Source organism: Trachurus japonicus, chromosome 5 (genome assembly GCF_045865225.1).
Source record: "Trachurus japonicus isolate A0001 chromosome 5, Traja_1.0".
NCBI classification, from domain to species: Eukaryota; Metazoa; Chordata; class Actinopteri; order Carangiformes; family Carangidae; genus Trachurus; species Trachurus japonicus.
The window spans coordinates 17,807,605-17,824,246 of record NC_140911.1 but is presented as its reverse complement, the minus strand read 5'-3'; the positions used below and the strand labels follow the sequence as shown (position 1 = coordinate 17,824,246).

Genomic DNA, 16,642 nt, shown 5'->3' with positions numbered 1-16,642 from the left:
GCAGGATAAAAAAAAATTCTGACATTAGTAAAGACACTGCTTCTGCCTGTATATCCAACAGCACAGAGCGGACAGATGTAGCGAGGAGAGTCCAAGTGAGTAACACTCTTTAATTTTTTTTTTTTTTTACACAAAGAGACCGTTTGAAACTGGAACTTTTGATCCAGAACCAGCAGGTTCAGGTTCTGTCTCTTCCTCTCAGTTCTCATCCTGCTCCACTCTGCACCACTAGTACTATGTGATTATATCAGACACACATCGTAGACATGATCATACTGCTAATTCATGTTCATTAATATTTAAATGACAGTTATACGACTGCCTATATTGGTTATGTATTATTCAGTAGATCCATATTTATACTACTCTCTATTGTTTATTGGTTATATACAGTAGTGTGTGTACACTGAACTCCCATCATGCCTCTGTTTACTCTTAATTTGCTTGCACTAACATTTCATAATCTTCAAACTGTTACTAGTGTTCACATTGTTTATAACTTAGCATATTCATGTCAATATTTATGCTGAATGTATTTGATCATATTATAGCCTAGCTCATTTTTGATCACACACATACAACAGAGCTACTGCTACTGTGGCTGTTATTTTGTCCAGTGCTATCAACAATGTCAATAAAATCAACAATAAATGCACATAACAGAATAGACTATTATGGACATAAAGAAAACAACAATATTATTAACTGGACAGGGGTCGAGAGGGGAAAAGTTAGTAAAGTAGCATAATCTTACACACTACACCTTTAAGCAACAGGACAGATGAATAAATGAAACTAGCCAAGGCACTAGCGCTGCACTTTGTGCTGGGTGGAGGACAGGTCTCAACTCCCAGCTCTGTTAACATGAAGCACAAGAGTGGAGAAGATGGACAGGAAGTGCTTCACATTGGTTGCAACAGTCTTGTTGTGTCTCCACGTAACAACAATAGAACCTCTTCTAAACAATGAACAAGGTCCAGAGAGTCTCCAGTCATCAGTGATATCTGCACACATTGAACATTTACACTGCATTAATGGCATGACCATCACTCAGTTTTCTCGCACGAACTGCCACTTTTATGTGGCCACTTTTTAAAATCTTTTCATGTGAAACATTAAATGCTGCTATTTTTATTCGCTGCACAGCTCTCTCCCGCACAGCTCCTCTGAGTGTCACTGTTTTATAACAGGCAACCACTCCATGCCATGAAGGGCCGTAAATTGAGTAGCACTTAGAGTGACACTTGCTTTGCTCAAACTACTTGATGCAGTACTTGTATCTTTTTGTAAAACCGTTATTAGTGCACCTCTAGATGTTATGTAGGCACCTTGTTCAGCTCTTGGACATCTTGACCTTGTACGAGAACAAAATAGACACAAAGAAGTGCACAGAGAGGTGGAGAACAAGTGCATTCAGATTGCAAGCTAGTGTCACTTCTTGTTTTAGTAGAGGGCAATTTCAACTAATGCAAATGAGCTCTGTTCAAATACTTGACATCAAAACTACATACGCACTTATCCGTAAGTAAGATAATGTGATGGAAAGTCACAGATATTGAGTCTTTATAAAAGTCTATATGTGACATAACTGTACAGTGAGCAGTGCATTCCACATTGACGAGGCATAAACCTTGGGAATTACTGTAAACAGACCTGAAAACCCACAGCTTTCTGAAGAACAGTTTTGAAGATCGAGCTGTTCTACTGTCAGTATCTTTGTTTCTTTTATGTTGACAGTTTGACGATGTTGACTTGTAACCATAGCGACAAAGATTGCCTTATGTTATGGAAGTACCAACAAGTCATTCCTGTTGCAAATCATGGCAGCCTATTATGGTAACCATGGTGACAAATGCACACCTACATTACTTCAGAAGACGCTTCTGCACTCCGGGCTGTATCAGAGGGCTGGACCTGTCTGGTTTTGATTTATGTTTCAAGGCATGAAGCACTCTCAAATGGCCATCTATGCCATGCCCAGTAGGGTACTTAACATATTAATTGACATGCTTCAGAGGTGGTTAAATGTTTGTTGTTTACATTGATGTCAATAGACATCCTCTCTGTTTCCAGGGGTCACTGCTAATCTCAGCTAACAGGTTGCTGCCTCCAGCTTCATGTGGTAGTAGAAAGAGGGTGATTAAATATTCCTTTGATAAAGTGTCCATGCATTCGTTTACAACTGAAGATGAAACCATGTGCCATTGTTAATGAGGTGGAGGGAGAGGGAAGAGGGAGGAGCATCTTCTGCCTTTAATCACAGTAAATATGTTGAGACTCTATGACATGCAGTGTGGAGGCCAATAAGCTACAATACATCTCCATGCATGTGGTTGGAACATACAGTAATATTACTAACTGTATGAGAGCACAGGCTTAGAATGCGTTATGTAACTTTGTGCTCATGCTGAGAACATGTATCATTCACTGACCACTTAACGGGTTAAACTGTCGAAATGCAACGCCAGTGTATCCTGAAGTTCAGCTTTCATTATTAATGATGTGACTTGAGGTTTTGTGTACGGTCACCATAACTTGTGCTGCCTCCTTTCTTATTTCCAGTTCCATTGTGAGTTATTGAACATCAATTATGTAATTGAAAAAAATATATATATAAAAAAAAAATCATGTTTTTACTTTCACAAACATTTTCACTCAGAGACTCTCTGAGCAAAAGTCAAACACGCTGACAACCTGGATGAAAGGCCTTTGCTTCCTCTTGTCATCTGTTGTGTTTCCTGTTGTTCTTCATCGTGGCTTCTTTTTCCCTTTTTCCCTTGAATTTGGCTGAATTATTAGAATCCATTTTGAATGGCTTAACAATCAGAAAACATCTTTGTCTGTCTGAAAGATCAAAATCAGATTAATCTCGGTCCGGTGGAGAGACCAATAGAAAGGGTGGATGGCAGATCCAGATGGGCAGAGGCTGATAACATTGTGACATCACAAAGTTACAGAAGTTGATACTTTTGCATTACTGATATAGAACCTAGACCTCTGTATAATTAAACATAACATCTACTGTATCTTTACACTATGGAGCCTTTAACACTGTTATCTCCATTTCATTTCATTTATTGGATCTCCATTAGCACCAGCACATTAGCATAGCTATTCCTCCTGAGTCCAAACATTGAGTAAAACTCTGTATCATTGTGTTATGTGGTCTCAACACTCTTAGTTAGTTCACTCAATTAGACTATGCTACTAATAATTCTTTCATGGTATTAATATAGAAACTAGACCTACTTTATTATCACAGTCCACCCAGACATTTACCTTTATGCTGTATGGGTTTATACGCTGTTTTCTATCAGTAATTCCGGCTCAGTAAATGTGAGGCTGCCAGTCACTCAATGACCCAAAAGTAAATTAACTATCATGGCTGATGGGAAACGATGAGCAGCAGGAGGAAGGTGTTCAGGCTGAGCCACAGTTAAATGGAATAAATTAGCACAGGGAGAGGAGGCTGGGGTGAAAATGATTTGTCTAACTCAGCTTCTGCTGTGTAGGAGCTGTTCAGCTTTCAGTCCAAAGCTGCGTTGTATGTCTGGATGCTGCTCGGTGTTGGACTGGAGAGGGGTTATAGGCCAGTTGAACAATCACATGCACACACTGATTTCCATCCTTAACCCACTTGGCTGTAGCTATGGCAGCATGCTGAAGAGGGTGTGTAGGAGGCATGTGGTCTGTGTGTCTGTCTGTTGTGTTTTCTCCTCTTTGCCTTTTTTCCCCTGCTGTCCTTCCTCCTCCTCCTCCTCCTCCTCCTCCTCCTCCTCCTCCTCCTCCTCTTCTGCATTTCCGCTGCCAGCCCTATAGATCTACTCACAGCAAACCTGTCCCACTGCTGCGCTCAAGGACGTACAGCAGGAGCACGCAGCATGCTGTGCCAGGACAACCTCACACACACACACATGCAGCACATGTGTGCGCGCGCGTGTACACAAAGGTGATGCACCTCTCTCGTAGTCGACCATATGGAGGTGTGTCTGAAGGAAGGGAGGGAACAAACCCTGCTAGGACAGTTGACACAGCACAGATGCTAGGCCACACAGAGAAAACACGTGCACACTCATATGTGCACACACAAACTGCACAATGTGTGGTGTTGTATGAGTGGTAATGAGGCAGGAGCGGGAGGACTGCTGGTGTTCCTCCCACTGCCTTATGCTAGGGGAGTTAACCAAGCTCGCCGGTGAAATGACAGAGAGGTAGCCGGGACCACACACACATATACATGTACTGTAATCACACCCACACACAGTCACACACACAGAGGACAATCAGTTTCCTCTAGGCACATGAGCAACAGTGAATATCCCTCATTTATTAACATTAAGAAAATGTCACCATCCAGGAGTAATGTGAGAATATTGGACCAGTTTAGCGTAAAAAGTAACTGTAATGATGTCGTATAAATCAGCAGGGAGAAACAGAGGTAACACTGCATGGATGCAGAGAGCTGTAACATGTGCTAATAGCAATACTTATGTACAAAAAAAAAACATCTCTGATGCACAATGTTCCTCTTTCTAGAACTCAATATTTTATGTGATTCGGCTTTGAGTTACTTTAATTCAGTGTTCAGATATTATCACCATGATCAGGTAATTAAATAAGGAGCTTGAAGAGACTAGAGGCAGTACATTTTCATAATTGTCATGACTTGGGAGCTTGTTCATTATATGGTGGCTTGTGGCATCGGTGTATAATTTGAAGAGTTGCAGTTATTATGAACTAAAACTTGGTTGATAAAAGCAACTGTAAACAAATTAAATTAGAGTTTCAGTGCAGCTTTGTCCCATTTAAACCCAAACGTCACATCAGAGAGTCAGCCCTACCTTTGGAAGCCTCTGTGCCGTACGGCCCGTTGACGTCAGTCAGGTCCGGCAGCCAGGCGTCTTTGACCGCTGACTTGAAGACGTGGCGGTTGTCCAGGCTCTGAATGGGACGGAAGTTACTGCGCAGATACTCCACTGACTTAACGTGGTCTTGCTGCTCCGTGGTGAAGATTGAGTAGAAAGCCTCCAACTGGTGGCGGCAGGAGAGGGCAAGCATGGCAGAGACAACAGAGATGGAGAAGAGTAAAAAGAGAAAGAGTTAGTGGCAGGCAGAGCTCACACCCTGTTGTAACTTTGAGTTTGTGATTTTTTTTTTTTTTTTGCATCTGTCCATGCCACTTTTTACTCAGTCCTCATAACACATGATATCAGAATGCACCACAGACATCTAACTGAAATGCAAGTCGAGAAAAGATGAAATTTTAATGATCCCCATGAGGAAACTGGGTCACTGCTGTAGAACAACAAAGGCTCCACATGAAAACATAGGGGGGACGGGGAACACTGGAAATACATGACAAATAATCCCAGAATATGAGGAACATAGAGAGTCAACAGTGTGTATGTGTGTGTAGTATTACTAAAACATCTCATTTTGAATAGTTAAGACACTGAAACTGATCCAGGCTGTAAACAAACTCACTCCAGCAGCAGAGACGATTTAAATCCTCATGATGTCATTCAATATTTTGTTTCCTTCAGGGAAAAATTTGACGTATAGTCAAGTTAAAGGATTGATACAGATCTGAGCAAATATATGACTGACTCAGACTTAGCACAGACAAACTACTCTTGCCAAAGTTCTAAATAAATTTGTGTTTTCAGAGGGAGTAAAGAAGTGTTATGATGTCTCGACAAACTGGAGGGAAGTCAGTGCAGAACATAAACTCTAAAATATATCAAGTCCGCTCAAGCAAAATGTGACGTAAAGTAAATGAATGTGTAAAGGCGGATGACAAGACAGAACGAAACAAAGAAGCTTAAAGAGAAAATTGGAAAACTAAAGTTAAAATGCAAATTCATCACAGTTTCCTAAGCCGATACTTCTCCTGTGGCTGAAATCTCGAGACATAAAAGTCAAAATATATATGATTGCATTCATTTCGCATTTTGAAATAAGTTTGCTTCAGAACACACTACAGTACATGTCCAGACTTAAAGCACGTCTATTAAATCAGTGGAAAGAGGAAAAGTGGACTTCCTGATCCAGACCTGAGAGAGAGAGGTGGCCCTGACTATTTCGATCCATCAACCTAACACCCAGCACTCATCCCGGGCATGTCGCTGGGGATTACTTCAAAAACATGAACTTTCAGCATGTGAGCGTCCTTGTGGCCTGCATCTCTGAAGTGCTGTACCAGGGGATACTTGTAGTTTTTGGAGTTGCGATTGCATATTCATGCTCCTGCAATCGGTCTCCCAGCCTGTGTTTTGTGTGGCCAGCATCAAGCAGACACAGACACTCTCCAAATAGCACTACAAATGTAGAGCTGGAGTTGGCCAAGTCCTTGAAATAAACAGTGCTTTGATGAACACATTGAAATAGAGTATTGTTGTCACTTTATTTGCATAAACTGTATCTGAACCAACTCTCTCCACCATAGCCAAAAAGACCTGTCCCATCAGCAGTCTCAGGCTCCTAAATCCAGCCAAACTCATGCCAGACACATGATGAATTATTGAAAGATCTTCATCTGAGGCCCAAACTTACCTACCTCTGTTAGAACAGGCTGGGTCCCAGATGCAGTTGGCTCAAATCTGCAACCCCCCCCCCCCCCCCCCAAAAAAAAAAAAACCAGGCCAGATTTAGCAGCCATGCATAGGCCAAACCAGGCTCACATCTGGTTCTCTAAACCAACCCCAGTTGCACAGGGGTGACCACTTAGGTTGAGTTTAGGAAACAGCGCAGTGGCTCCAAAAAGCAAACAGAGACATCCATCAAGTGTAGTTCTTGTTTTTGGTGGAGGATTAGTATCTGATGCAGCAAAACTGTTCCCAAAGTTAAGTTAATCTGAATTTAGCTGCCTTGCTATCAAGCTGTGAACATTTTGTACTGCTTTAGTTTGATGTTGAAGTTGGCCTCTTCCCGCATGTTGCCATTTGTCAAACACGTGCTGTGTGGCAAGACGGGCGACCAGACATGGATTTGCACTGTGTGAATGAAGTGTCATCTTTCTGCCTGTGTTGGCAGATGGATACTCTGTACAATGTGTTTGGAAGCAATGCACTTAGACAAACAGCTTGTGTGCAAGGGAGTGCTGCGAGGGAGAGGGGCTGCTGAGAGGCAGATTCCCATTTATAAAGGTAAATGTCTCAGTAAGGAAGCAAATCCTGCCTGGGACTCTCTATGTGCAGTGTGACTATCTCATGCTCTCATCAGGACTGAGTTACGGAGTGACTGACCTTGATTTATTATCATGAGTAGGGCTTAGAGATCCTGCAGAGTTTCTGACCTCTAGTTGTTCTATTGTACAGTATATTGGTGTCATTGTGTCACATTTCTGTGGCCAAAGGCTTACTGTAAGCACAGGGTGGAAGCTCTGAAAGCCAAGTAAAATGTATAATTTTACTCAACGCTTTAGGTTTGACCTTGGGCTAATCCATTAGTGCTTAATCAAAGGCTGATTTAAGAAACTGACAATTATGCTAATGGGATTTTCTTTGTCACTGTGTTAACATGTGAATATTTGACGCACAGTGGTTTGACTGATTTACTGTTATGTTTTTCATATCATACATATTATGCCCACTATTCCTATTATTCTTATTCCTATTAAGGTTCTTCAATCAAGCTAACCCTTACCCTAACCTCTGGGATTTTTTTTTCCTTTTTGGGGAGGCAAAATTGTCAAAAAGGAAGTCATTTTGTGGGTAAAGGTTGCTGCTGTGACAGACATCTGCTTCTACACAGACTGTGCCATTCAGTTTCAACATGACTAAAAATACAATAAGAATCTTGAAGTGAGGATAGATTCTCTGTCTAGACATTATAGCTCAATGTGGAACTGTCAGTGTTATTGTAAGTAAAAAAAAAATGTTGTCAAAATAACCTGGGCAGTCACAACTGGCACACCAACTGACCACTGCTACTTATTGATTTGAACTTGTTTTTAATTTTTTTTTTTTTCAAACCTCTTGTCCAGAAGACTTCTTTCATATAACATGAGGTGTACAAACTGAAAAAGATCACGCTTCTGTAGCAAAAGCACCTTCCAAGAAAAAATAAATGCTTTAAAGGTATGTTAAGACTGGCTGAGACTGATTACATGAGTAGATTTAAACACAAATCCCAAGCAGAAAATGCTACAACTATAACGAACTAATGTTCGCCATATCCATGGTTGGTGCACATATTGGTAGCTGGCAACAGGTAACATCTGAGCAGTTGGTGAATTGGGTGTTTGTACAGAACAAACACAGACTGCACATCCTGAAAGTCCCAGGGTGTCCAAACTGAGTGTGAATCTTCCACAGCAATCTGTCCATCACATTTCTATCACATGTCCATCAATTTTTTCTGGTCATTTTTGTCTTGTGGTTGCACTTGAAAGGAAGTGCACACTTTTAAAATCATTTTGATTTTAACATGGTTTGATAAAAATTCAGACCAAATGTGGACAGTAGGTGTTTAGTGTATGATGTGTGTGATAAACTCAATAAACATCCACATTCTTAGGTCTCAGGGATAAATAACAGCTGATGAGGAAGTCAGTTGTTTTCCTGAGCTGAATGTGATTGCAGCAAACTCAAATCCCCAGCCCCTAAGCTGCTGCAAAACAAATGTAAAAGGCCCATAAAACATCAGTCTGCCGGCTTTGGTGACCAGCTTTAGAGGTGACTTTTTCAGATGATGAAAGTCAAATGTGAGCGTCAAAGCAAAGGATTAATAAATAAAAAAAAAGAAAAGAAAAAAATTGATTCCTCTGTTTACGAAGCCGTACTAAACCCTCAGGGTTTAGGCTGGACAGAAACTGAGAATGGAAGTAACGGTGTGTGATGAGAGAATAAACACAGACCCAGGCTCAGCTCTTTGGGTTACTATTTTGTGTTGGTTTTTCAGTGCTTTGTTGTGAACTGCTGATTTATCTTTTTAGTTTAAAGCATATTTCCCTTTAGATCCCAGGATACATTTCTCATCATGTCTTTGTAAAACTCAAGAAATGGGCAGGGGGCTGGGGTTTGTTGTTTCTTTTAACTGGAGCTGGAATCTGTTCAGAACATTTCTGGTTCCAGGGCCTAAATCCCTGTGCAGCTGAAGTATGGTTGTTTTAAGATAAACTGGATATGGAGTTCCAAGATGGCATCCCAGCACTTCTACTAAAGGTTGCTCACCTAATGGTTCAGACTATGACTAATGTCACTGTTTGTACTGCTCATAAAATCATATCCACTGGTTATTATATCACTGTGCATGTAGTGGAAATCGATGGCCTGATATTCTAGTTGTGGCCACAATGCAAATCATTACTGTTCCTAAGGATCTTATTGCTGCAATACCTGATTCTGTCCACACAGAGATACAACCTTTACAAGTTAGGCCCACCTCATATTACATCACCCACTCCCAGTCAAGTGTGAAAACAAGGTACAGTAACACTCTGCAGCAACACTTACAAAGATAGCTAATTTGCTGCTAGTGACGATGCAGGCCTGCAGAATATGTTTTAAAGCCACACGTTTACTGACCAAAATATCTCACATGAAGTCTCTGCCACCGACTGGAGCACGAACCATCAGGTGAGAGAGATATTGATCGACTTTACTAGTCTGCACAGCAGCTAGCAGCTCTTCATCTGAACAGAGAGGCACTTTCATCCACTAGCAATGTGATAAGAGTCAACTGCCTTTTTACGTGTTTATGAAAGATCTGCAGGTATGTGCTAACTTTGGTGTAAAAAGGGCCAATCAATGAGGTGGCCTCGGGGCACACACTGGACACACGTCTGTCAGATGATTTGGAGACACTTTGTAATCTCACAACCAGAGCTGGAGGAGGAGGGGAAGACGTCTGCTGAGACTGCTGCCCCCTGTACAGTATGTGGACCCTGATAATCAGTAGAAAATGGATGATTTATCACATTAAACGAACACATATCATAATGCTGACCACTGACCATAAAATCCTTACTTTTAACTATTTGCTATTGCTTTTGTTCAGCATCAAACTACGCTCCTACTCATCAAATGAAAGAAACCTAATTAAATTTCTGTCGCTATCCCTTTTTTTTTCTTTCACTGAAGCGCTTGGCTGGGGCTAGCTGGTTAGCTATCTCATGTCAACAACACCCCTGTCCTGCAGTCTGCAGACAGACCCTCTTGTTCCTGTTGTCAATTAGTATTGACAAATCATGAAAACCACTTCCTAGAGGAGAGTTGTAAGAAAACAACTCTGGAAACCTAATTATTATTAAGGGTCATTAGGTCATTAGACACTACAAAGTTTGAGTAAGGGTTAAAGCTGCTTTGTACTGATAAGGCAAAGTGCAATAGTGCAAAAGGCTGAGCGCTGTCAGCCATTCCTAAACAGTACTACAGCCTCATACCAGACCACATAAGTCCAGCCTCCAAATGCTGGACATCCAAGCTGAAATCACTATACCATCAGAGCACAAAGCCTCGGGCACAACACAGCGAAATTCCTCTGGCACTATAGGCAGATTATAGGCGGCTTGTATCAGTTGCTATGGGGAACAACAATCCTCTATCAGTGAAACAGGGACCAAATCCACAATGTTTTTCTCCATGCTGAGTTACCACCGCCTCGAGCTAAAGCAGTGTTGTTGTTTTGGCTTTTTTAATTTATTTTTTTTACTGTTGGATGCAGTAAATAAGGCTTGTTCTAAGTGCACAGCTTTGAAATGAAGAAATGAGTGATTGTTCAAATCCTCTCAGATACATATGGTATCATCACAGTGGCTTGGGACAGACAGAAAGATTTTTTATACATTAGTGGTGTGGGGAGGACTGATCACAATCACTGCAGGATCGAGGGGAGAATTTATTATGTTTTATTCTTAAATGTTATCATTATTGTATTGGTTTTAATGTTTTGCCTACATAATTATACTGAGGAAACAGTCCCGGTGTGTGTTTTGCTACAGGATGTTTAGCTGTGACCAACTTACGTTCAGTAAACTGAACTAAATGATGGATTGGCTTCTTACTTTGTGATTAGCTGTGTCAGACCTCCACTCAGTCAGCTTTGGCAGTGAGAAACTTGAAGTAAACTGTGCCACTGTGTTTGGGGTCAGGTTAGATCAGCCTTTCTCCGAGTGCACAAGCAACATTTCTGTTGCATGAGTAAATTTGTCAAACCATATTTTAAATTTTGTGTGCATCAGATTGTCTGTTCTCTGTCTGTTTAGTGGCACTGCCAACAAATGTAGCTGTGCCAGGTTGCAGCTTTTTATGATTAATCAGAAATGGCCACTGTGACATCTGTCAGGAAATATGGATGAAGCTAACAGATAGCCTATCTGATTGTGTTACATACAACCACTTATCAGCCTTTTAACTTACAAAGACAGTTGGATTCTGTCAGGTCTTATCCAATAAAGGCATTAACATCCATCTACCCTGTATTCCCTGTAATGAACTGTATGCCATGTAAGTTTGGAGATGTTAGGTGGTCCTTGGTCTGAGAAAGTTTGAGATGGAACATTAGACATAGTTGAATGGGATAAACACCGTATTACAACAACAGTCAACAGGCTACATGTCAAGAGACACAACCCACAAAACATGTTAACTATGTCTTAAGTTCCTACTGCAGGCCTGAAGCTTTGCTTATATTCAAAATGTTCCCTCAGTTCTGCATCATTTTTATGCTGATCCTCATAAACAGTCAAAGCTGCAGTAGTAAAGAAATGATCCCTCATGACCTCCAGGACTAGAGAGAGCTACTTAACTGTGTGAAATTGAAAACAGTGCTTGACTGAGTAAAAACATGAACTGAGGAACTGAATGCTTAAACCACACTGCCTGGTCTAATGGGTAATTTTGTTCATTTTAAACATGTTACAAGAAGAGAAGGAGACTGGCAATAGAAAATAAGAGGATTTTGCTGTATAAAGGCTGCTTAGCAGTCTTTACAATATGGACCCACAATGCCCCAGAGCCAATTCTTAATAATCACAAAAGTTTTCCTGGTTGAACTGAAAATATACTGAACTCCCAAAATCTCACTCACACTTAAACTCTGATTATCTTAACAATACAGCATTGTAAACTAGGCAACCTAGGTCAACTAGGTAAAGTTGTATTGGTAAACTAAACCCATGTACTATACTGTATATCTACAGATCCTCTTTGGCCTGAGCATCAACATTTTGATCTCATCTGCACACTTGTAAAAATCAGTTAGTTTACATTCATTACATTACAAGTTGTGACCATAGACTGTAAATCATGATGGACAAGGCTTCTGCAATTTCTGCAACAAGTGTCTGAGTTGGCTCACACTTGCAGCTAAACCACAAACAGCTGTATATGTGACCAATAAAGTACCTTTACCTTTTCCTTTAAAAACAGGCAAAGAAGAAGGGCAGTTATGGGGAGAGGAGACTTTGGTGCAAGAGGCCACACCCTTAACTATAGATAGGTTAAAGTCTTAATAAAATGTAAATGGGCTGAGTTATATAAAAAGTCACTCCTGCATAGTTGAACTTAGTACTTTCATGGATCCACCAAATTGGCTGCATAGTACAAAGATCAGTGTTTTATTATTCAATGACAAAATTACAAACTAAAACTAAAACTTCCACCATGATGTCTGTATTTTTCTTTTTCTTTTTTGTTAAAATGGTTTTGTAACACATGCACACACACACAGATAAAAACAACACCAGCCATGCTAACGGCATGGAAAATAGCTTCTGATTTACACTGGAAGATAATCATTAAAATATTGTCGAACCAACACTTTAAAAGTATCTTCAGCTAAAATACTTTTTTTTTTACTACCAAAGTTTGCTCAGAGTTAATTGTTATATCTGAGTGTATATAAATATGCACATCACTAAATCATTGCCTACTGAGAAGTTATTTGACAATCTAACAATACTAATTAAATCTTCTGAAAGATCTCCAGGAGAAAAGGGAACCCATATGGCAGAATCTTAGCTGCTTTCTGTAAAGGCTGGCACATGGCAGGTGGGAAATCATAAAAAATTCCCACATGTCCAACTTGGAATAGCTTCTAGGAGGCAGATCTCACCACAACTTCACACTTGGCAGCTCATATTTAGGGTGACTGTGATGTGAGACCAGCACAGCATAAGCCATCGTAGGTTTATTTTCCCTTTGTCCCACACTCTCACACACATCAGGTGGACAAATGCGGCCATGACAGAGTCTACATGTCTGTTTGAAAGGAAGGCATTTTGGGTGAGTTGTTGTGTAAGAGCTTGAGCATCGATCCACTTTAAAAGCAGGCCCAGAGCAACGGCTGTCTCTACCGCTGACCTACTTCAACTATCATCCAAAACAAAAGGCTCGCAGACAGAGGAGAGAGAAATAAAACACAAAAAGACAGAGAAAAACAATAACCAGAGTCACCATCAGTGTTAATTCTCTCTCCAACCTCCTTTTATCTTTCTCCATTATGTTTTCTCAGGAGTGTAGCACAGCAAAAATAACTCCCCCCAAAAAACAGGAGCTTCAAAAGAGCTTTAAACATGTAGAGATGGACTGACTGATGGTCAGAAATCCACAGCCAGAGAACAGGAAGGATGAATGAAGCCCCTGTTGCTCACTTCTTTGTTGAGAATGTCTTTGTCTCATCTGCTGTGTTGACTTTGAATTCTTGTTTTTGCTATATTGTGAAAAGTGGATTAAAACAACTCCAAAATTGGATCAAGTGGTGGCAGATACATTTTTATCTTCATTCAGTGGAGCCTCTTTGAATTAACGTGAAGACCATTTAGACTCAGAGTAGTCTAAGCTGCTCCACTGTTGCCATCTTGGCAACATTTGACTCCACCTCTAACTCCTTAGGCAAAAATAGTTGGTGGGTAGTACTGTATGTGGAGCTGAAACTACCGCGCATGACAGTTTGTTGCAAGCAAATGCTCATCCAACTATCACTCGAAGAGGCCACACCATCAAATAAGCAGAATTTAAGCCTTCATACTGTATAGTACAGAATGAGTGAAAATAGAAAAGCAGTACCTTTCTCTATTTAAACATTAAAGAAGGCAGCATAAATAAGCTGCACAAAACTGAGATATTTTCACCCTTGAAGCTGACTAACAGCAACACAGGTACTTATTCATTCACGCAGTAATATGCAAAATTGTGTTTATTCTTTAAAAAAAATACAGCAATCCCTCTGATATAGCTCTGTGTTTGGTCTCCACCACCTGTTGATGAAAACATCCGGCTTATCATCTGATAAATACTCCAGTATGTTCATGTGCAGTGTACAGTTAGTTTTTCGGGAGCTATTTCTCTGAAAATGAGAGTAAATCAAATCAACACCAGACTGATAAATAATGAGCTGAGCTGAACCTGTTACAAAACATTGTGATTTGCGAATTCATGTGATAAGTCTGTGTATGTTAATCATTATGACTTCCTCCAAACTTGCACACAATTTTCACATTATCACTTGACTTTCTTAAGTATCAGTTATAGCTGCTTCAAGTGCTGAGGTGTTGCTCAGGGGACGCTCTCTCCATGTCTGTCTTTCCTCTTTTCTTTGGCTCACTCGGTAAACATTCACAGCTTATGTGTCGCAACAATAACAGTTACACTAGGTCCCAATACAAGTTCTTCCTCTCTGAGGCCCACAATCACAGTTTTTTCCTTTTTTTCCAATTTAGTGTTTTTCCTAATTAAGTTATAATCTTTAAGATTTTCAGCAAGTGCTGCATATATTCAGAACCAGCGCAATCTCAGCAGAATATTTGTCATTATGAAAGATTTCTGTAGAGTATAATAGGGGATACAGTGCATACGGTAAGGATTCAGACCCTCCCTCAATTTTTCACCATTTGTTAAGTTTAATAATAAAAGAATAAAATTATTTTTTTCCTCATTAATCTCAATTTACAGAATGACAGATTTTTTTTCAAATTATCTAAAAAAGGAAAGGGTAGAAGGTAGAAATTGGACAAAAAAAAAAAACAAGGCCCAGGTGGGCCCATTCAAGAACTCAAATGAACCTAGTTAGTGAAAGATGCTTTATGTGATTCAACAGTTTCAAAGTTTATCTGTGCCTTAGATGCAATAAAACTTTCTTACATGAATCAAATCTATTTTAGTCAGACATCTGCGGGAAAATGAATAATCTGCTTTTGAAGCATTCAGGAAGTCTGAGATGTGTTATTGTCAAATTTGTGCTATGGTTCCAATAAGCACAGGGGGCCATGACTGAAAGAACTGGCTCTATCTCACCATCACTGGTATTATCATTGGCACCAATTTTCAAAATTGAGGCCCTATTTCACACAATCTTCTTTTGTTGCTGAAAAACACTACAGCAAATCAAGACTACTTAATTTACATATGAATTCAGACTCTTGGTCTGGAACTCCAGACTGAGTTTAGCTGTATTCTGTTTTCTTTGATTATCCTGGAGATGTGTCTCACGTTGACTAAAGTGGGAGGAATGAGGAGCAGCACAATTTACCTTTGTTTTGCTAAAGTAACAGTGCAGTCGAGGGTTGATGTTAATGGTACTTGTACAGGCACCAAGCTGATGTCTGCAAATGTGTCTGCTGGGACTTGAAGATTATTAAAACCTGAGGTCTAGACACTCAACACACACACACACACACACACACACACACACACACACACACACACACACACACACACACACACACACACACACAGTAACAGCTACTTCCACTGACGTACAAAGACGACTGAGTCTAAGCAGCCAGATAGGATCATACTGAACAAGTGAAGACAACACACTTCATGACAGCTCGAGTGTTATGGCACACGTGAATTGGGGAAAAATTCTTGCATGTTCCTACACAAAAAGTTTTGAGGTCATTTATATTGCTGTTTGTGTTGAAGGGGCGTTGGGAACTAACCAAAACAAAACAAAAAAACTGTGCTGGACTGCCTGGTTATAGAAATATGGATGATTCACACAGGTCTGGTGTTGGGCTCAGAGTTAAGAAACAATCAAACAAATCAAATCAAGCATTTGGAATGTAATGATGTCGCCATCTTCCTACATCTCATATGCATACGATGAGATGGATGAGATTTAGTTGCTCAGACCAACAACATGACCTTGGCTGCATTAAGCAACAAACTATATTGTTAGGATTAAATACAATATTGCGGTTTGGGTTAAGTTAATTATATTCTTAAAGCGGCATATTTTTTTATTTTCAAATTGTTCCTATTTATTTGAAGTGTTGATTCATAAGAAGATACATTTTTTGTGGCTTAAAGGACTCAAAACCATCTCAGTGTAGTTTTACATCTCCTTTCTCTGGCTTTTCTCTGGAGCTAGTAACAATAGGTCAATGAGCCAATCAAAATCTGAATTTAAACTTCATCTTTTGTTGTATTGTGTTCAGTGTGCTCAGAGTAACCACATCCTGCAGTGTGGGATGGTGGATCCAGGTGTATGGGGTTTGGGGGCGTGGCTGAGAGAAGTGACATCACTAAGTCACAGATGTCCCGACAGTTGTTTTCATGGCTCAGTTTCTGAATAAAGGCTGTGTGTATTTCTCTGTGGACTAAAGCTTTGATACTTTCACAGAGCAGCTCGGTCTAATCGACTGTGACACCAAAACCAGGACAGCAAATGAATCATTTGGACGACAGCTTAATCATCT

At 40.2% G+C, this 16,642-nt stretch overlaps 1 protein-coding gene across 1 annotated transcript in view; it reads right to left on the bottom strand.

Moving 5' to 3' along the window:
- LOC146987410 (receptor-type tyrosine-protein phosphatase gamma-like) overlaps positions 1 to 16,642 on the bottom strand; it is a 421,581-nt gene that overhangs the window by 44,248 nt on the left and 360,691 nt on the right. The window contains exon 8 of the mRNA XM_085776580.1: positions 4,842 to 5,031. Within this exon, the coding sequence (XP_085632706.1) occupies positions 4,842 to 5,031 (190 nt within the window). The remainder of the gene's footprint in view (positions 1 to 4,841; positions 5,032 to 16,642) is intronic.